Below are 21244 nucleotides of genomic sequence, written 5' to 3'. Positions count from 1 at the left end.
CAAGAAATCTTTTCATATATTGAAAAAAAGGTAGATATGAAAGAATGTCACGATATCGGTCACATGATACAATTTAATATCGTCATATCGTCGCTTTAGATTTCTGTCCAGCAGGGGGCGACAGTGTATTACTATGTATAAATTTATTTATGTATAAAACTGGCTGGAACAGGTTTGGGTCTCCTAATTAAAGTGAAGGGAAGATTTAATGCTACAAACTGTTGGGGAAGAACCGCATATGTCTGAAAGAGTCCTAATAATCCCAATACTCCCATTACTCGCAAAAGTCCCAATACCCCCAATACCCCCAATAATCTCAATAATCTCAATGATCTCAATAATCTCAAAACTCCCAATACCCCCATTAATCTCAAAATTCCCAATATTCACAAAAGTCCCAATAACCCTAATAATCCCAATACTCTTTTGGCCATATAGTGTCTCATCAAGGTGGTTGCCTTAAACTTTATCCATCTAATAATTCACATAATTCTCTCTCTCTCTCTCTCTCTCTCTCTCCCCAGTCTCTCTCTGTTTCGCTTTCTCTCCACATGCTCCTGGGGTCCAGATCCATCCTCATGCCTACTTCTGAAAGGACTTTTCTTCTTTTGGAAATCGTTTGCTGCTGCTGCAGAAGGTTCCACGTTAACAGCCTGAAGATCCATGAGGTTACTGTGCAGGGTTAAACCATGGAGATGGATTTGGACCAAAATGAGATGAACAGGTTTACACTCATTACATTACATTACTCATTACACTCACACTCCATTAGCAATGATGGAACTGTAATGACTGGATTGTTCGAGATGAGATGAGATGAGATGAGATGAGATGAGATGAGATGAGATGAGATGAGTCTGGTTCCTCTCAAGGTTTCTTCTCTCACTACTCAACACTGGTTTACGTGGAGATGAAACTAATAGAGACACATTTCTGATGGTAAAATAAATATTTGTAATCCATTTATTTCTGATTTGTACTGAATTGAATATTTCTTGTGTGTGAATTCAGGAGGAGGAGAACATGTAAGAAGGTATCAGAAGGTTTCCAGTTTACTTTTGTAACACGCCAACAGAGTTTTTATAAACTTTCTGCTTCCACCTCCTGCTGTGTTTATATTTTTCCTCCACAATAAAAGTTCTAGGATGAACATCATGAATCGCTCCAGTGAGTAAATTATGAAAGAACAAAAGAACAAATGAAAGAAATGATTATTATATAAAGAAATAGATTAATATATATATATAAATGAAGTTATAATATTATAAAATAAATAAAGAATGAGTATTAATGTAGATGGATTGGTTTTAATCATTACACTTGAATAGCAGTTTATTACTCAACATTCCTAAGATCTCTGGATTTCTTCACCATGGCAGTGTATGAAGACACCAGACACCAGATTCTCAGTTCTGCATGGCTGCTGCTGCTGCATGATGGCTGTCAGACGTATAAAGTGAGATGTTTGGTGACTCCATGCTGTGAGATTGGTGTAGTTCAGGGTCAGTGTTGCAGATCCACTCGACACGTTCACTACCTAGCCAGCATCATCACTGTGAGAGCCACACTGAGCACCACCAGGCTGTGAGCTGCCCAGATGTTACAGGCCCGGTCCAGCAGCTGGGCATCCGGTACCGTGGAGGAGATGAGACGGGCGAAGCTCGACACTCTGGCGTATATGCCGGGTCTGTTCCTCTGTGCGCATCCCAGTCCGAAACTCACCACACCAGCCTGGATCCACGTCCCGTTCTCCAGAGAGCAGACCAGGGGTCCTCCAGAGTCTCCCTGGGAGAAGAAACACCTTCAGATCAACACTGAGATTTGAGGGTTGATGGAAAATGATCAGGAGTGAAGGGTGCAGCTGTATTTTATCTGTAATTATTTAGATTCTGTAACAGAGATCAGATCTCTCACTAAACTTTATTAATCAAAAAACACTAAAGCACTCAGACTAGCATTAATGTAAGTGTTCTTCAAAGGTGATGAAGTGAGGTCAAAGAGAGAATTCTCTGTAAGTTCTCCATCAGCTCTGCCGTACGAGGTGCTATCAAAACATCTCGAGACTAGCAGTGTAACTGGTGCTGTTCAAATTCTGCGGGGCAAATCTGCCACAGAGCCGTCTGTAACGAGTCGCTTCAGGTGTTTTGAGCAGCACACGGGCTTCAAGAGCAGAAGAACATCACTGGAGATCAGGAAGACCTTCAAAGAGCTCGACCCCCGAAAAATGGCAAGAACTTTGGGCAACTATTTTACCCTTCTCCTGGAGATGAAGATCAGAGCACCGTTTTGACACCACTGTGAAGATCCAGCACAAATCTGTTCTGTTCCAGAAGAACACTGGCTGCTGTATTGCTGTGCAAGGAGACTGTTTTCAAGGTGATAACGGAGATAAATACAGTATTTTCTTGTAAACAGAGCGAATGTGATTTCTGATTCCACCTTGTACATGTAGCCGTGATGAATATGAAAGATCTTGGGTAAGTTATATTTTTTGGTCTTCATTTCGATTCTCAACCAAAAATACAAGAAATACGGTGTTGACTGAGGTTGTAATTCTCCTCTCAGCCAGCAGGGGGCCTCAACCGTACGTACATACATACATGCATACATACATTTATATATACATACATATTTATATATATATATATATATATATATATATATATATATATATATATATATACACACACACACACACACACACACACACACACACACACACACACACACATACTAACAGATGTTCTGCAGATGTTTAGAGTTTAGGCTTTGTGGTTCCTACCTGACACGAGTCCTTGCCTCCTTCCTGGTATCCAGCACAGATCATGTCTGACAGGATGGACACCGCATTCGAGGCGTCCGAGTCGATCTGGTACATGGAGTTGCAGGAACCCTGGTCAATAATGGGCACTTCCACTTCCTGTAGTGTCCCGATTCCAGACAGTGAGACTGTAGAGGAACAATGCAGGTCACAGTTACAGAACAAACCACAACACTAATTCAAAACGCTTTCATATTTCCCTCTTATATTCACCCAAATAAAGCAGATCTGAGTTACGCTCATGTGATCTAATCAGCTCATTAGCAATCTTTTTTACTGTTAGCGAAACTTTCCCTGTGTCCTATAATGCAGCTAGCCAGCGAACACAGCTCCAATACGACCAGGAGGATTTTCTTCACTCCTGTTTTACTGAAGATTGAAGATGTTAAGTTTATTTAATGAAACAGTAATAATGATGAAAACACACTCCCTCGTGTAGTGTGACGTCCAATCAAACGCTGAGGACGTACGGAATACTGTAAGAAAAGAAGTGAAATCATTTCTTCACATATCGCAATGATGTCAGGCTGCTGGGGTCCGAGCACAGGGTCAGACATGATACAGCGCCCCCTGGAGCACAGAGGGTTAAGGGCCTTGCTCAGGGCCCCCAACCCCTGACCTTCTGATCAGAATCCCAGAGCCGTAAGCACTGAGCTACTACCCACATCTACAGAAGTGAGCTGTTGGTGATCGACTTCATTCAGGGCTTTGAAACCTGCGTTCGAATAACCTGACAGATGTTTCTGATTTCTGTGAAATCTGTCCAGATGTGGCTCAAAACCAGACACAGCATTGTTTCTAGTTACATGAGTTGAAGATTTGTGCCAGTGAAAGTACGAGATGAAAAATGGTAGAAAATACAGCTGTGAGGAGAAAATACAGGAAACCTCTGATGAATTGACCCATGAGGGTTTGATTGCTCCTCTCCTTCACGGATCTACAGAAGCCCTGAGAGATAACACACTCTTATTGTTTTATTCTTCCTTGTTTCCTCGTGATCAGCACTTGAGAGCACGTTCTAGAGGCAGCAGCACCGCAGCATCATGGATGAGCGCGTTCTGATCTCATCACAGAGCTGAAAACGTTGAGATCAGGAGAAAACTCGCCGTGATAAAGATCTCCACTCAACTCTTCCCTACTGACAGAGCCGAAACTCCAGCACAACATCTCAGTTACCCGGAGCGCTGAGTTTGCGGAAAACGACACCACTGTTTATCTGTGTGAGCGATTTTCCCGCAGGGTTACGCCCTACAGGTGAGGGGCGCTTTGTTTTGCTCTACCTGTTCACCTGAACCTGTTCCTCTACACTCCTCCTTTCATCCTCTTTCTTTATTTATAATGGAACATTTAACATTTATACCATAATAAATCATTATAAACAGAATATTCACATTTTATGCAGGAAAGAAAAGAAGAGAAAAAAAGAAAACAGAAGGAAATATATTTATATTTATAATCAAAAAGAGGAGTTTAGATCTTTGAGTTTGTCCAAAGTTCTGGTTGCTTTTCGACTTTAAAGTTTTAAAATATGTTTTATTCAGTCTTGAAGTGATCTTTGTGCATCTTTTCTGAACATTTACACGTGTGTATTAAACCTGATCTAATAATATTTAAGGGGGTGTAGACTGGTTTGTTTTAAACAGTATAAAATGTAGAATAAAACACTAGTGAAAGGACATGTGGGTGTTTGGAGGTGAGATACACAGCTCAGCTTTATATCTCATCTTTATATCTCAGCTTTGTGTCTCATTTTTATATCTCATCTTTATATCTCAGCTTTATATCTCATCTTTATATCTCATCTTTATATCTCAGCTTTATATCTCAGCTTTATATCTCAGCTTTATATCTCAGCTTTATATCTCAGCTTTGTGTCTCAGCTTTATATCTCAGCTTTATATCTCAGCTTTATATCTCAGCTTTATATCTCATCTTTATATCTCAGCTTTATATCTCAGCTTTATATTTCATCTTTATATCTCAGCTTTATATCTCAGCTTTATATCTCAGCTTTATATCTCAGCTTTGTGTCTCATTTTTATATCTCATCTTTATATCTCAGCTTTATATCTCAGCTTTATATCTCAGCTTTATATCTCATCTTTATATCTCAGCTTTATGTCTCATTTTTATATCTCATCTTTATATCTCAGCTTTGTGTCTCATTTTTATATCTCATCTTTATATCTCAGCCTCATATCTCATTTTTATATCTCAGCTTTGTATCTCATTTTTATATCTCAGCTTTATATCTCATCTTTATATCTCAGCTTTGTGTCTCAATTTTATACCTCATCTTTATATCTCATTTTTTTATATCTCAGCTCTGTATCTCAGATTTATATCTCAGCTTTATCTCTCTTGAGGAATTGGTTTGTTGGATAAATGATAAGTGTATAATTTAAAAGCTAATGTTATTAGTGACACAGTAATTTGTTATATGTTCTTGATGTTCTCAGAAAGGTTCCTCTGCACTCACCTCCCTCTTGTGTGTTCCCCCAGCCTGTGACGTAGCATGTGGTTCCGCTGTAGAACTGGAAGTTGGTGTTGGGCAAACACACAGGCTGGATGTAGGAGGTCCATGTGAGCGGCGAGCTCAACTCCACCAGTGCCACGTCTCTGCCGTCCTGTGGAGCAGTGTAGCCCTGTGCTATCACCACCTGCCTCACCGTCCTCGACGTCTCAAACTGGTTCACGCCCTGGAGCTGGTAGCGACCCATGTAGAGCAGGTACGAGGACAAATCTAAAGATCTGAAGAAGAAAACGGTGAAATGAGCACCAACTTTATTCCAATGAATAAATTCATTTAACACTTAATGAGTACATTTTAATTTATTCATTAAACCATCGATTTAAACATTTAAACAGTAATTACTGCATTTAAGTCATTCATTTATCATTAATTATTACATACCAATTAACCAATTAAGCCAAACAGTTAACTAGGAATTAGTTAATTGAAATGGATGAATGAACCATTAATTAATGAATCAATAAAAACGTCAAGACGTGACGGCGTTTATAGAAAAACATGCTGAATTTCGTATTTATTTAAAAAAAATCATCATTCAGAAAATTCATAATTGAAATAACAGAAAAAAAGTCACCAACAAAACTGCAACCTGCAACACCTGAAAAAGAGAAAGTGTTTTACAGAAACGTTCATCATTCGCTTATTTATTCCTCCTGTGGGCCACAGTGGATCCAGAGTCAATCAGAGGAATTCCAGGAGTGAGGTGGGAACGTTCACACACACACACACACACACACACACACACACACACACACACACTCACACACACACTCACACTCACACACAGGGGCAATTTTCTGTAACCAGTGTGCCTACAGTGTTATTACACAATGGAGGAAACAGGAGAACCCTGAGGAAACCCATGTGGAGAACATGCAGAACTCTACACTGAGGTCATGTACAAGCGTTCATGTTTTAGAAGTTCTTCATTGTCTGCACAGAGCAGAACATGTTCACATCTTTACACACAAGAAAACATTTTCGTTCTCCCTCTGCCCCAGTTTTAAGTTTCACTGGAGAAACAGTTGAAACCTTCACTTGGACAGAGTTTGGGTAAAAAGACTCGAATGTGATGCTCTTTGTTGCTCTGCTCTGCTCTGTGAGAATTGTAAAAGCGCTACACAGTGAGGGAGAGTGAAATGTGTGGACGGAACAAAAGCTTTTCCTGTAATCTGAGCAGCTACAGACCATTAAACAGAAGAGCTCACTCTGAGAAACAGTGCGCCGCAGACAGAACCCAGTCTTTAGAGATGATGGATCCTCCACAGATGTGTCCACTGTCTCCCATCTGGATGTCCACCTGCCACGGCCACGCCCCGTCTCGCGCATCGCTGCCTCCGACGATACGGGTTCCCATGAGAGGTCTTCCACATTCTGCAGATCAGGGACACGTGGGGATCGGCTTACAGACAGGCGATAGTTCATGCAAAATAAAAACCTTTTCTCAGTTCTCTGAGATCTCAGACTGGAGCAGACAAGAGAAGAGAAAAGATAATTCGATTACCTTGAGTGTCACATGTTGGGACGAGGAACACACCTGTAAGAGAAGAAGAAAAACACCACACATCTGGAATTATAGACTGATAAACCATTAAACAAATGTATCACTGCAACAGCTACGGGGGTCTGAATAGTCAGGAACAATTTCACAAGATCCACAAATAAATAGAATAAAGGATGGAGCAGTATGTCAGGGCCTTACGTAGGGGCCCAGTAGTGACAGCTGGATTTAAACTCGTGAACTTCTGATCCAATGCCTTAACCCCTTATATATGAGGGGAAAAGTTTCGGGTTTTTGAGTTTCCTGTGAAGCACCTTCTGCGATTTGTGCTGGATCTCTGCAGTGGCGTCAAAACGACTCTGGATCTTCATCTTCAGGAAGAGGGTGAAGGCCACAGGAGAGAAATCAGGCGAGGAACGAGATCATGTGGATCGTTCTCTGACAATCCTGATGCACGAGTTGCTGAACAGTTTTGACATTTTCGGGAGTTGAGGTCGTTGAAGGACTTCCTGACCTCCAGTGACGTTCCTCCACTCTTGAAGCACGATCTACCGATCGGAACACCTCGAGCGACTCGTAGTGGCAAAACGTGTCAAACGTCTATGTGGTGGATTTGCCCAGTTTCACGCGGTCAGAACATCACCAGTCGCAAGGCTCCTGATGTTCACAGGGCGGTGTCACGCTGACTTGTGAGGGTCGGTGCTCCCTGTGACTACTGTGACTTCGGCTTGTGCTGCCATCTGTTGGCTTGTTACTAAACTTGTCTCGAAACCGTTTGATACCATTGTACTATATAAAACTCCACAGCATAGATTTATCAGGGAACTTTAGAAAAAACGCGACATTGTGTAGAAAAGTCTACATAACGTGCAAAAGTTTGCACCCCCTCTGTTTCCTGTGAGGGAAAAATGATCTTTTTTATAATTTATAATAATCAAACACTATAATAGATTCCTAAGAGAATCCAACATTTGATTGGAGAAAGTTATTAAAGTATATTTTGATTATTTTATCATTACTGTAAAAAAATAAAATAAAGAAAAAAAAACAAGAAACCTGGAAATCATATCGTGTGTGAGATGGAGAGAACAGAAGATGTGGAAATCTCGTGAAATGCATTGCTGAGGTACAGAGAGGAACAGGGTCGATTGTGCTACAAAGACCAGTCTGAAGATCCGGCTACATTGGCATGTGTGCGAGAACCTCACCTGTGGCTAACATGGTGAAGAGGAGCTCCATCCCAATCTTCATCATCTCGCGTGCAAAAAGAACCGCGTTGTGTGGAAATGTTCAGGAAATCGATCTACTGTAGAACCTGCTCGGGATACTGTAGAACCTGCTCGGGATACTGTAGAACCTGCTCGGGATACTGTAGAACCTGCTCGGACCTGCTCGGGATACTGTAGAACCTGCTCGGGATACTGTAGAACCTGCTCGGGATACTGTAGAACCTGCTCGGGATACTGTAGAACCTGCTCGGGATACTGTAGAACCTGCTCGGGATCGTTTTAATGCCGTTATATTCAGATATTCATAAAGAAGAAGAAGAAAAACAAACCGAATACGACGCGTGTAGCAGAAACTAATAAAGAGCGACTGTTGATTCCGGAGCTGTTTGGAGCGCGTGAGGATTTGATGAAGAAGAAAGACGATGGTATCCCTGATGCTCCTCACAGGCGTGTTCAGATCCCTTCAGAGATCCTCTGGTCGAGTTAAAGCCTTCAGTTCGAGCTCGTTATTTTACACTAATTTTCAGTTCAATAAATCGGATAGAATTAAATACGCGATAAAACTGTAAGGAGAAGAAACACCAGCACAGGAGTGTGTGAGGGAAAGAACCGTGTGTGTGTGTGTGTGTGTGCAGAGATTCCTGTGTGGCACCTGCACCTGTACCTGTGTGTGCCGTCCAATCAGAGCTCGTGACGTCATACTATTCCCAATAGAGCCTTTGTTCTCTTTCAGCTCCGATATAAAACATCAAAGAAGCATTGTGTCGGGAGAAAACCCTCAAAAACGCAGGAACCAGAAACATCAACCCCCCTGGAGGTCTGGATTCTGTGTGATAAGTGTGAGGTGATGGTTTACTGATATAAAAGTGTAGTTTTGGGTTTAAATGCACATATTTAACCAACACTTGATGACGGTGCAAAAACTTTTGCTCGCCCTCCGGCTGGACGTGTCGGTTTACAGTGACGGGGGTTTACACACCTGCCACCTGAGCGAGAGGTAACTTCATATTCTTACATCAATCATGCATGCGCTCGGATTGGTTCTGGATATGAAACCGTACCTCAGTCCCGGGAATCAAATACAAAACCATAAAAAAGATCAAATACTCGTTTATTTAGTTTCAAATTTTTATTAAAAAGGAAAAAAAAGAAGCAATGTACAGTTTTACAGCGTCCCTCTGTAACAAACATCTGAACATGAGTTCATCTCCAGTGTCCGTCCCTCATGTCCCTCATTTCTTGGAGAACTTGGCCTGCTTGTGTTTAGGTGGAGCCCATTTCAGACATAACGTGTCCACTGTGGAGAGAACAGAATAAATATAAAGGGTAAAGGTCACTGAAGGAGAATATCTGCTTCACAGACATGTGGAGGAGAACCTGATATCATCATCACCACCACCGAGGGAGGAAACTGGAGAATTCTGGAGGAGTAAACAATAAATACGGCTTTTTTGTGTTAAATGTTCAGGTTTGAAACGTCCTCTAGACCTGGAGCGAAAGGAAAGAAGTAATAAACATTAGCGGTCCACTGACACCGATAGCTTGGTTTGGATCGTAATCACCGACAACCAATTAATCAACTAATTTTTTTTAATAGATACTGGATCATGAAAATGTGATAAATTTAATGTATGTATTAATAAATGTAATTATAGAAATGATAAATATAATATAGCGTCTCCGTGCAGCGTGTGGTGTCTCATGGAAAAAACAAAAAAACAGCATGTGGTGTCAGTGATTTGCCTCTAGAGGTCACTCTTGTGATGCTGGTGGACCTTTTCAGCTGCTCCAGCAACAGACACGACCCGGAAAAACTACCAGTATGGATTTTGCTGATAGCCGATAGTTCCATCAACTCAGTGCCAATTAATTGCCAAAACTGATTTATTGATTTGATGTCCCTGATTGTTTTATTCCTCTTATACCACAACAATTTACCTACAAATCATTTTTTTAATCCATTTATAGTTAATATAAATACATAACATAAAACACAATATTGTGGAACATTAGTTACCATCAGTGTTGGACAGTAATGAAGTTAATGTAGGGCTTTTTCACGTCTCTGTACTTTACTGACGTGTTTCCATTTGATGAGATTTTCACAGTACCTTCACTACATTTAAATCTCACTTTTTTCGTTCAGTGCTGCTGCTGATTATTTTACTAATCGAGTATCATAGCGATTATTTCATCGATTGATCGGATAAGAAGCATTTTTTCTTTATTAAAGAGCGACACTAATTATACAAAGAGAAAATAAGACACGTCTGTTAAAATGAACAAATAATTTGTTTCCGTTGTAGAAAAATGTAAATTTTTATTGCTGAATTTGCAACCTGTGAAAACTAAACTCGTTTAATTACCATATTACATCAATATGCAAATACAAATATCTCAATAAAAATATCAAAATCAATTTCAAATGCCTTTAAAAAAAGTAACTGCACTGGACTGTGTTTTCATCTGAAGGTAAAAACGTTTGTAGTTTTACTCGAGTGAAAGTTTAAAGGGAAACTCCAGGTTTAATTCCACTCTAAAGCCTGACACTGGAGACTCCTTCCATAAATAATCATACACTGTGAACGAGGCGTTTCTATGGAAACGATGTATCAGACAGAGGGCGTAACCTGTGCTTCTCTCAGAGAACTAACCAACCCCTCACTGAGGAGGCTTCTCGTACCCGTGATGGGAGGTTTCTTGTACTGAGCGCTCTTCAGATGTTCCTCCACCAGTTTGGGCGTGACGCAGATGACGTGTTGACCTTTCCAGTACTTGACCATGTTGAGAGACTGCAGCGTGCTGATGATGTCACTCTGCGTGATGCTGGTCATTTGGCTGTGGAACGGAACAGAAGCTTTCCGTCAGCTGTGTGTTTTTGGAACCTACATGGTCCACGATGTGTGTATCACGTGATTACTAATACAGGTGTGACGGTCCTACCTGAGATCTTTAATGGACAACGTTCCTCTGAAGTCTCGTAGAATCTCCAGAAGAACCCATGACCAGTAGCTCCTGTAGCTCAGCTTCCCCAGATCAGACAGAGGTTTCTCAGGAGATCCCACTGTGCTCTCTAACTTGGACAACTCATAACCTTCAAAACAGAACAAACCAAAAAACAAAGACTTATTAAAGACCGTAATGCACCTCAAAGTTGGTAGTGTAAAGGTAATAGCGCCCCTGTGAGGTGGCAGAGGGTCACTGCATGACGATGTTATAGAAAATGAAATGAATGAAAGGTTTCTGGAGATGAGACGTACTGAACGCGATGAGAAATTTGCCGTATCCTCGCCGCTGGTAAGGAGGAAGTGTGAGGATACAAGCGACGTTATTTCCATCCGGAGATTCCTTCTCCTGCGTTTATTTACATTCAAAACACAGAGTGAGATGAACATCACAAACACCACCACTCCTTCACCACCTGTGTTATCTGGGCAGATCCTGACCTTGGAGAAGTAGCCGACGATGTGCGCCCCCTGTCTGTTCACCTCGGTCAGGATGTAGAAGATAAACGGCTCCACGTCGAAGTAAAGCGTCTTGTGATCCAGGAAGAGTTTCGCGAGTAGACACAGGTTCTGGCAGTAGATCTACAGTCAGAGTGAAGACCAGAAGTTCATCACAAATTACAGCTTCAAGAGGATTTCAAATTACAACCCCCAAAACTACTCAGTCTAAATCCAGTCTGGGGGATCAAACTCCATTCCTACACGCTGAAGGTGTAGAACCAGGTGTTTCTGCACAGTCTAAAATACAGAGAGGCAGTTAAGATTTACTACTGAGGTTCAACCTGAGTCTAAATTCCAAAGGGGCAATGACGTTACAGTCCAGAGTTTTGATCCAAATCTAAAAGTAAAGGGGTTTAAACTGAGCCTAAACTCCAGAGACGACAGTTACGTTATACACAATTGGTCTAAGATGAGTAAAAAGTTAGGGGGTTTAAGCTGAGTCTAAACGTAAAGAGGACAGTTAAGATATTGTCAAAGGGGTTTAAGCTGAGTCTGAACCTAGAAGGGTTCTCTAAACTCTAAAAGTGGCAGGTAAGCTATAGTCCAGGGGTTTAAGCTGAGTCTAAACTCTACAGTAGACAGTTATGGTACAGTCCAAACGTTTAAGTCATAGTTCAGGGGTTTAAGCTGAGTCTAAACTAAAAATGGGGTATTTAAGTTGTAGTCCAGGGTTTTAAATGAAGTCTAAAATGTAGGGGGTTTAGGCTGAGTCTAAACTCCAAAAGCAGCAGTTAAGATAAAATCTATGACAGTCAGAATCAAAAAACAAGTATAAAACCTACTCTTTAGGCCAAATCTAAAGCTGGAGATCAGAGTAGCAGTTAAAGCTGACCTTGTGGTCTCGTCCATCCACCTCGTACACCGAGATGTTCCCCCTGCGGTAAATCTCCTTCCCTGGAGGCTGCCTCCACTGACACTGCGTCTGAGACACAGTGAGAGATAAACACGGTTAGAGGAATAAATCAGTATTTATAAATACTATAAGAGGAAGTGATGAATATTCAGTGATCTAACAGGTATTTATTATATAGACATCAGTTCAGTCTCAGATCCAGATGAATCTGTGTTACTGCAGTTCCACAGCGCCCCCATGTGGTAATCACTAACACTACACTCAGGGGTAGTGACTGACCAGGTGGTATCTGAAGGTCTTCTCATACTTCATGTACTTCAGACAGTATTCACAGATCCACAGCTTGGGCTGCTTCCCATAATCCTCGGGGAACGGAGAGAAGTACCAGGCATCGATCTCGAAATTCCCGATCTGGATTTTATCCACGTATTTCACTTTGGTGATCTGGAGAACATTGAAACTCGGTGAGTGAGAACATCATCTTGTGAATCTCCTCGACTACAGTGAGATGAAAGATCAAGTTGATCCCTCACCGCTTCGTGTTCCTTCTCCAGCGCCGCTGTGGTCGGGTCCATCTCTGCGTATGTCTGCAATACCAAACAAGACATGGGGTGTGTAGACAACAACGCCTTTAAAACCGAGTATAAGCCCAGGTTTAATGCCAGGTTTAAAACTAATAAACCATTGACCCCAGGGTTAGATCAAGGGTAATAGAACTGAGGATAAAGCTTGGTGTAAAGTCAAGCTTAAAGTCAGAGTAAGCTTAGTCAAGTCAATATTAGACTTCAGGTCAAGACTAAGGCAGAGTCTAAAGCTAAACTCAGACAGGTCTACATTTAAGACTAAAGATTGATTCAAAAGTAGCCAAGTTTACAGTGAAGTCTAAAGCCAACTGTAACTGAACCCTAAACCTGGGGGTAACTTCAGAGTAAAACAGAGTCTTAAACCCAGCCTGGTCCCAGGTTTAGTGCTTAGCCTAAAGCTAGTTATTGGCATGGTGCTAAAAAGGAGCCAAATAAATCAACGCTAAAGAAAATCAGAGCTCGGTATTATGGTACCTTCTGGACATGGTTGATCTCATCGTGTTTGCGTTTCTGGTTGCGAGTGATCTTCCTCTCCGGCTGGTCCCCGAGTTCTCCACCTCCTTCTTCCACGCTCTTCCTCACCGCATCCTTCACCGTTTTAGTCAGCGCCAGACGACTTTTTCCGACCCACTCGTCCAGACGTCTGTTGACTGAACAGTTACAGGAAGAAGAAACATAGCGTTACTAAAGAAACTGTTTCCATCACATGAACCCCATGTGACCTTCAGCTACATCTCTGTATAGCTGTGGTCAGCAGAATCTCAACATATTAAACCCTGAATTCCTTTAAAAACTAAAGTTCTACTCAGCTTCACAGAGATGAAGGGAGGAACATTGAGAGGAACCAGACTCAGAATGTCCATTAAAAACTTCCTACCTGCATGTCCTGCTATTAAACCAGTCACACGTTCATTACACTACTCATATTTTACTCAACATCTCCAACGACAAATAAACTTCTGAAAACGAGGGAACGTGTAGGAACAGCGTTAATAAGTAACAGTGAGAGATTAATCAAATATACACGTCCTAAAAAGTGTACTGAAACACCTGATCACAAGATCACTGTCCACCAGAACCCAGCACACTGTGTTTCTCTTAATCCTTCTGAAGAACCTGATTTCTCAACCTCCTCCCCCCCATCTCTGGGGTGCTTTAAGTGCTTTTTATTGACAAGTTCATCAGGATTTAAAAACAAATAAACTTTCTGATCAGATGAACACAAAATGTGTCAGTTACACTTACAGCCAACATAATGCACATAGAACTCTTCTCTACCCTCCTGTTCATTCAGTCTGGACTGGATCACTTCTGCTGAATCTGAGAGAGAGAGAGAGAGAGAGAGAGAGAGACAGAGGGAGAGAGAGAGAGAGAGAGAGAGGGAAAGAGAGAGAGAGACCGAGAGGGGAGAGAGAGAGACCGAGAGGGAGAGAGAGAGAGAGAGAGGGAGAGAGAGAGAGAGAGAGAGAGAGAGAGAGAGAGAGAGACACAGAGAGAGAGAGACAGAGAGAGAGAGAGGAAAGAGAGAGACAGACAGAGAGAGTTAGAGACAGAGAGAGAGAGACAGAGGGAGGGAGAGAGAGAGAGAGAGAGAGAGAGAGAGGAGAGGAGGGAGAGAGAGAGGGAGAGAGAGAGAGGGAGAGAGAGAGAGAGAGAGGAGAGAGATGGATAAATTTTAGGATGTGTGATAAGTGTATTTACATTAATAAGGATCTAAACAACACTAAACTCTGGTGCATTCCGTTATTTGTAACTCACGCCATGTTTTGTCTGCGCGCTGACACAGGTAAGTCTCCCCTATTTCCACCGACACCTCTTGCTCCCTGCCGCCGCCCAGCGACACCGCGTCACCGGCGCGCAGATTACTCGAGCCCGAGGCTTCCCGCCGCCGATCTGTGGCCTCCACCTCGTCCTCCTCTCCGCCGCTGCCATTAGCCGAAAAAGCGCCTCGGTTCGCCGCCTCGACGTCCCCGCGGTCTTTCGCTGGATGCCCGACGTCTATTTCCATCTCGTCCTGCTCTCCTCCGCCGCGGTTACACGCTGTGCTCACTGGATCACTGGGAAAGCCACTGGACGCGCCGCGCTCCCTCCGAGACATCAGAGCCGATTTGAAAACATTGCGTAGCGCCGAACAGCTCCACGCATGCGCAGTGCGGCGCCTGATGGCGGAGCAGAGAACACGCCCCACGCGCATGCGCCGTTTCCCAGATCAAATGTTTCGTTACACGATCGATTAACATGATCCGATTCGTCTGACTCCCCGTGTGCGTATTAGAGAAAATAAAACCTTTATCTTAACAAAAGGAATTGTGTTAAAATAAAAGCAGTTAAATTATTACAAAACAATGTTTTCGTAAACACAGAGTCGTTCAAAAGAAGAATTCGACTCTTTATTGTGAGCCGAGTCAAATGAGCCGACTCACTAAACCGAGGGAGAGTTTATGTAAAATGTTTGGAGATGTTAGGAGTTCAGGACTGTTCATTTGCTTTGTTGTTTTAAATCCACATTATTTATTACAAAACTTTTCTTTTTTTTTTTTATACTTCTATTCATGTAAAATGTGACAATAAGTGAACCGAATTTTCTGTGTGTGTGTGTGTGTGTGCACATGTGCTGTGTAACGCAGGAATAATGAGACAGTTGAGTTCAGGGCAGATGTAGATGTTTATTACAGCAGTGCTGATGGTGCAGGTGCAGGTACAGGTGCGAGAGGCGGGAGGGAAGCTGCTGCATGTGTGCTCCTCCCTCCTCCTGCTGTCAGAGGACTCCTTCCTTCCTGAACTCGCTCTCAGGTCTCTGATAGTTCTTCACGTGTCCTCTGTGGTGACCCCTTCGCTGTCCTCGCGCTCCTCTGTGGTGGTGATGGTGGACGTTCCCGCCGCTATCCGTCTGAGCGTTCCTTTCACGCCAGTGGCCATGGGAAGCCCCACGTGGGCCGTGCCTCCATCCCCTGTGTGGATCCTGCCTCATTCCTGGTTCCTTCACTTCGGTCTGAGAGCCGTCTGACACGACGTACTGTTCCTGCTTCGACTCCTGATGGCTCGTTTCGACGCCCTCGTCTCCTAAAGCCTGTGTCGGCTGCTCTAGTACTTCAGCTAAACGTCTGTCCTGGTGTTCGCTGGTGTCCTGCGGTACTCCATTGTTTCTGTTACTTTCTTTAGCAGACACACTGAGTTTGGCAAAGTTCTCCAGAACAGGCGAAGGAACCAAATGAGCTGCGTGTCCTCCTCGTGCACCTCCTCCTTTTCCTCTACCTTTTCTGAATCCTCTAAACTCCACCTGCTGTCTCCAGACATAAGGAGCGCGAGGAGCTCGGCGATGAGAAGTGCATGGGATGTTCTCTAACCGAGGAGGATGTGGGTTCTGATTGGAGCACTCAGGTGGGAGAGAAGGAGGAGGCAGCGGTTGGGCGAAGTCAGGATCTGCAGTATCAGCACAGGAGGGGTCTGAAGAATCAGCAGGAGCCTCGGAGAAGAAAAAAAAAAAAAAAAACCTGTATGAGGTGTGCAAGACCAGTGTGAGGTGTGTAAGACCTGTATGAGGTGTGCGAGACCTGTATTAGACCTGTATGAGACTAGTGTGAGGTGCGTGAGAACTGTATGACGTTCTCATGATTACACTTACATGGTTGATGTGAACGAGGAAGCGATTAGACTCTGCCTCGGGGTCGATGACTCCTCCTTTCTCTCTCTGACGTTCCAGAATCTTCTGTAGCTCCGCCCACTTTGTTTTAAACTCTGCAGTCAATGATTGATCCTCCTTCTGTGAGTGAATAAAAGAGAGAGAAAGTGTGTGTGCAGTGTGTGGTTTGTGTGTGGTTTGTGTGTGTGGTTTGTGTGTGTGGTACCTCAGGGAAGCTGGGTAATGGAGATGAGAGCAGGGTGTCCAGGTCGTATCTCAGCGTCTCTCTGCACACAGGACACACCACACACAGCTCCTGGAAGAGAAGACCCAGGGCTCTAACTGTTGCTATGGATACAGCTCGAGCTGTGATAAATACTTAACACACCCAGTATGAGCGAGGGTGCGTCAGTGTGTACCTCATCATCTTCTCTGTCCCTGGTCTTATCCTCCTCCAGCTCCCTCACTCGCTCCTGCAGCTCCTCCTCTGAGTGTGTGATGTAGCGGCCCAGACAGTGGGAGTGGAAATAATGATAACAGCTCGTCTTCGTGAACACCTCACCCTCCTGAACACCAACACCACCATCATCATCATCATCATCAGACAGATACGGAGACACACAAAAAAGGTACAGTGACAGACACAGACACTAACAGATACAGAGAGAGAGACAGGGAGAGAGACAGACAGACAGACAGACAGACAGACAGACATCTACCTTAAAGCTGTATAGGCAGATTACACAGTTGCCATGAGGAATGTTGCTCTCAGTCAGGATCTCTTTGGCTTTCTTTGAAGAAGATCAGAAAAAATTAGACACACTGAAATTACCAGTACAGATGAGTGAACAAACACACACACACACACACACACACACACACACACACACACACACACACACACACACACACACACACACCTGGATGAGCTGATAAAGCACAGGTGTTCCTACACACTCCTCAGCCTCCAACTGTAGACTGCGCTGTAAACTGCAGATAAACAGAAAAAAAAGATTAAACTCACACTGCGCAAACACACACACACTGACATGCACACACACACACACACACACACTGACATGTACACACACACACACACTGACATGCACACACACACACACACACACACACACACACACTGACATGCACACACACACACACACACACACTGACATGCGCACACACACACACTGACATGCGCACACACACACACTGACATGCGCACACACACACACACACACTGACATACACACACACACTGACACACACACACACACATGACATGCACACACACACACACACACTGACATACACACACACACACACACTGACATGCACACACACACACACACACACACACACACACACACATACACACACACACACACACACACTTTGACATGCATACACACACACACACACACACTTTGACACACACACACACACACACACACACACACTTTGACATGCACACACACACACACACACACACACACACACTTTGACATGCACACACACACACACACACACACACACACTTTGACATGCACACACACACACACACACTTTGACATGCACACACACACACACTTTGACATGCACACACACACACACACACACACACACACACACACACACACACACTTTGACATGCACACACACACACACAGGCCAGAGAGAAGAAGAGAGTGTAAAATAGGGACAGGAACCTGAGCAGCTTGTCGTCTGAAAGTCCTCTGGGATGGTGGATGGCGATGCAGGGAGGAGATGCCGGGTACTGAAACACAAATCACTTCTATCATCATCATCATCATCATCATTACTATCTTCTGCTGTGAGGAAGAGCAGCTATAAGCTCCTAATCAGAATAAGCCACACCCACTCTGTGTTACAGTGACATCACAACCCAAATATTAGCATATTTCGGTCTACAATGTTCTCAGTTCAGGAGAATTCAATTTCTGGTGATATCATGTATTTTCTTTATTTTATATACATCATCCAGTACCTACAGGACCTTCAGGTACCCACAGCAGGTCACGTGATGCGAGAACTCACCTCTGAATCCAGGTCCAGAGTGAGCTTGAGCCGAACAAACTGGGCCAGACAGTCTTCTCCAGTGGAAGGATGAAGGATCACACTGACTCTCCATCCTCTACACACACACACACACACGAGAAACACCTGTGAGTATGTAAACATCTGAACATCTCTCATGAACACGGGCACATCCATATTAAACATCATCCAGTGTTCCAGTCAATGTTCTTCACTACTTCCTGTGGAGATTCGCCTCTTTCACAACACAAAAGCAGAAGGTGGCTTGATCACCGTCAGCTTTCTTCTTTATCTACAGTTTCACCAAAGCAGGCTTTAGTCCACAAAGCTCTTGAGAACTTCCTGATTCAGGTTATTGCACTGGTGCTGCCCCCAGGTGCAGTCTGGACCCCAGTGGTGTGAGTGTGGCTTCTATAAATCTTCCACAAGTACAGGAGAACACCATGACCCTTTCTGTGTTTATGTGCAATAAGACAGAACAGCTGTATGGAACTGGAACAGCTGTACTCACTCATTAGGAGGGGTTGTGTAATGTGTGTGTGTGTGTTTATTTAAAAAAAAAATTTTTTACCCCGCCTGGTTCTGCGTGACCACCAGATCATCCAGATAGATCGACTGCAGAACCTCGATCTCACACAGGACACTGCAGAGAGCAAAGTACTGATCATCATCTACCTTTTATATCATCATCATCATCAAATTATTTAAATAATCACCACCACATCATAATTATAATTTAAATATCACATCATTTAAATATCACCATCATCATTATTATAATTATTTAAATATCCTCTTAATTTAAACACACACACACACACACACACACACACACACACACTCACACTCACACACACACACACACACCTCACACACACACACACACACACACACACTCACACACACACACACACACTCACACACACACCTCACACACACACTCACACACACACTCTCACACACACACTCACACACACACACACACACACACACTCTCACACACACACACACACACACACACACACACACACACACACACACACACACACACACACACACACACTCACACACACACACACACACACACACACACTCACACACACACACACACACACACACACACACACACACACACTCACACTCACACACACACACCCGAACCCCTGCCGCTAGCATTTAGCTGTTTAGCGAACAGTCCTTACTGTAAAGGACTCTGGATTAGCTCGAGGACTAGCATAACAATTAAAGTTTACAAATGTCAATCTTTTAAAAATACAAACAGAATGTGTTTCTTTTTCTCACACACACTCCTTTCCATCACTCACTCGCTCTCCGCCGCCATGTTGTTTCCCCGCCCCCCGTCTCCAGCTGATCAGTGACGTCAAACACACAGGACATTTCTGTAGCACGCGCAATCCGACGAATAACGATCTGCGACGTGATTGGTCAGTTTGAACTGATGAGTCGAACACTATCAAATGATCAATAAAATACAAAGTTTTCACTGCTGAAATAAAACAAAACTCTGATTATTAAAATAAATAAGAAGTGAACTGTAAACACCGGAACCGGAAGCGCGTTAAAAATGATTGCACGTTTCAGATGTGTACATTTGGAAAGAAAAAGGGAAAAATAAAAGCAGGAAATATTATTTAAAAAAATTAGGTTACAAAATAAAAGCAAAACAATTACATATTAATGTATTACAATAAACAGGAAATCGTGCATGTGCATATATTAATGATAATATAAATATTTTATATAGAGAATATTTGAAGGAAAGTAAATAAAAAAAAGTGAGTGTGATACTCTGGATGAAGTTCTCTTGAAGACACAGATGGAGATGTTCCACATCAACAGCCTAAAGATCAATAAAGTTACTGAGCAACTCATGAACTTGAAGGATGGATTTGGATTGTAATTAATATCAATATCTATGTCTGCTACAGTGTGCTCAGGACCACAGTTTACATGAACACTTTATAACCTCAACACTGATGGAACTGTAATGATGGACATTCGGTGTTGAGGATGAGGATGAGGTTCTCTTCTGAGTCTGAATTATCTCATGGTTTCTTCATCATGAAATCTCCAGGTGTTTATTCTTCACCACAGTCACCACTGGATCACTCATTAGGGATAAATTTACAATCCTTAAAAACAAACCTATTCATTAAACTTATATTATCTTACATACACATATGATCTCGTTATCTCCATAAAGCTATGTTGAGACACTGGCCATTGTTAAAAAGTCTACAAATAAAACTACATTGAATTGAATAGAAGGTATAAGGGTTAGAAGGAAACTCAGGGTGTGGCAGAGCCCCCAGTGTTCCTAATATTGTGGACTCAGTGAGTGACTACACTGAATGTGTACCTGCTCAAGGTGTGTGGTGAAGTGGAGGCTCAGTGGTGAAGGCTCTGGGTTACTTTTTCAAATGAAGTCAAGGAGCTTTTATTATCATTTCTACTGTATATATCTGACGCAGTACACAGTGACGTGAGACAACGTTCCTCCAGAACCCTGGTGTTAC

General features: G+C 42.9%; 3 protein-coding genes across 4 annotated transcripts; all 3 read right to left on the bottom strand.

Moving 5' to 3' along the window:
* Positions 1-940: 940 nt before the first annotated feature.
* si:dkey-16l2.17 (serine protease 27) lies at positions 941-8730 on the bottom strand. The gene is made up of 7 exons (XM_046866139.1): positions 8244-8730; positions 8064-8212; positions 6859-6891; positions 6563-6728; positions 5301-5572; positions 2783-2949; positions 941-1785 (listed from the first exon to the last, which is right to left on the bottom strand). Exons 2-7 carry the CDS (start codon positions 8107-8109, stop codon positions 1534-1536), a joined length of 936 nt encoding a protein of 311 aa, XP_046722095.1. The 5' UTR covers positions 8110-8212; positions 8244-8730; the 3' UTR covers positions 941-1533.
* Positions 8731-9198: 468 nt separating this feature from the next.
* kat8 (K(lysine) acetyltransferase 8) lies at positions 9199-15236 on the bottom strand. Its single transcript, XM_046866120.1, has 11 exons — positions 14786-15236; positions 14273-14347; positions 13502-13677; positions 12977-13030; positions 12723-12887; positions 12423-12512; positions 11531-11671; positions 11345-11438; positions 11028-11178; positions 10768-10922; positions 9199-9381 (listed from the first exon to the last, which is right to left on the bottom strand). Exons 1-11 carry the CDS (start codon positions 15219-15221, stop codon positions 9317-9319), a joined length of 1602 nt encoding a protein of 533 aa, XP_046722076.1. The 5' UTR covers positions 15222-15236; the 3' UTR covers positions 9199-9316.
* Positions 15237-15673: 437 nt separating this feature from the next.
* Positions 15674-20143, bottom strand: rnf25 (ring finger protein 25). Of its 2 annotated transcripts, none has more exons than XM_046866123.1 (10): positions 20033-20143; positions 19279-19350; positions 18708-18804; positions 18359-18426; positions 17570-17639; positions 17369-17440; positions 17069-17215; positions 16876-16965; positions 16653-16790; positions 15674-16493 (listed from the first exon to the last, which is right to left on the bottom strand). In XM_046866123.1, exons 1-10 carry the CDS (start codon positions 20047-20049, stop codon positions 15786-15788), a joined length of 1479 nt encoding a protein of 492 aa, XP_046722079.1. In that variant the 5' UTR covers positions 20050-20143; the 3' UTR covers positions 15674-15785. The 2 variants fall into 2 exon arrangements, with proteins under 2 accessions (XP_046722079.1, XP_046722078.1); XM_046866122.1 differs by lacking the exon at positions 20033-20143 and adding an exon at positions 19910-19963.
* Between the last annotated feature and the right edge of the window lie 1101 nt (positions 20144-21244).

This window comes from Silurus meridionalis, chromosome 14 (genome assembly GCF_014805685.1).
Source record: "Silurus meridionalis isolate SWU-2019-XX chromosome 14, ASM1480568v1, whole genome shotgun sequence".
Lineage (NCBI taxonomy): Eukaryota > Metazoa > Chordata > Actinopteri > Siluriformes > Siluridae > Silurus > Silurus meridionalis.
The sequence above is the reverse complement of the archived record's forward strand: the minus strand, read 5'-3'. Positions and strand labels throughout refer to the sequence as shown.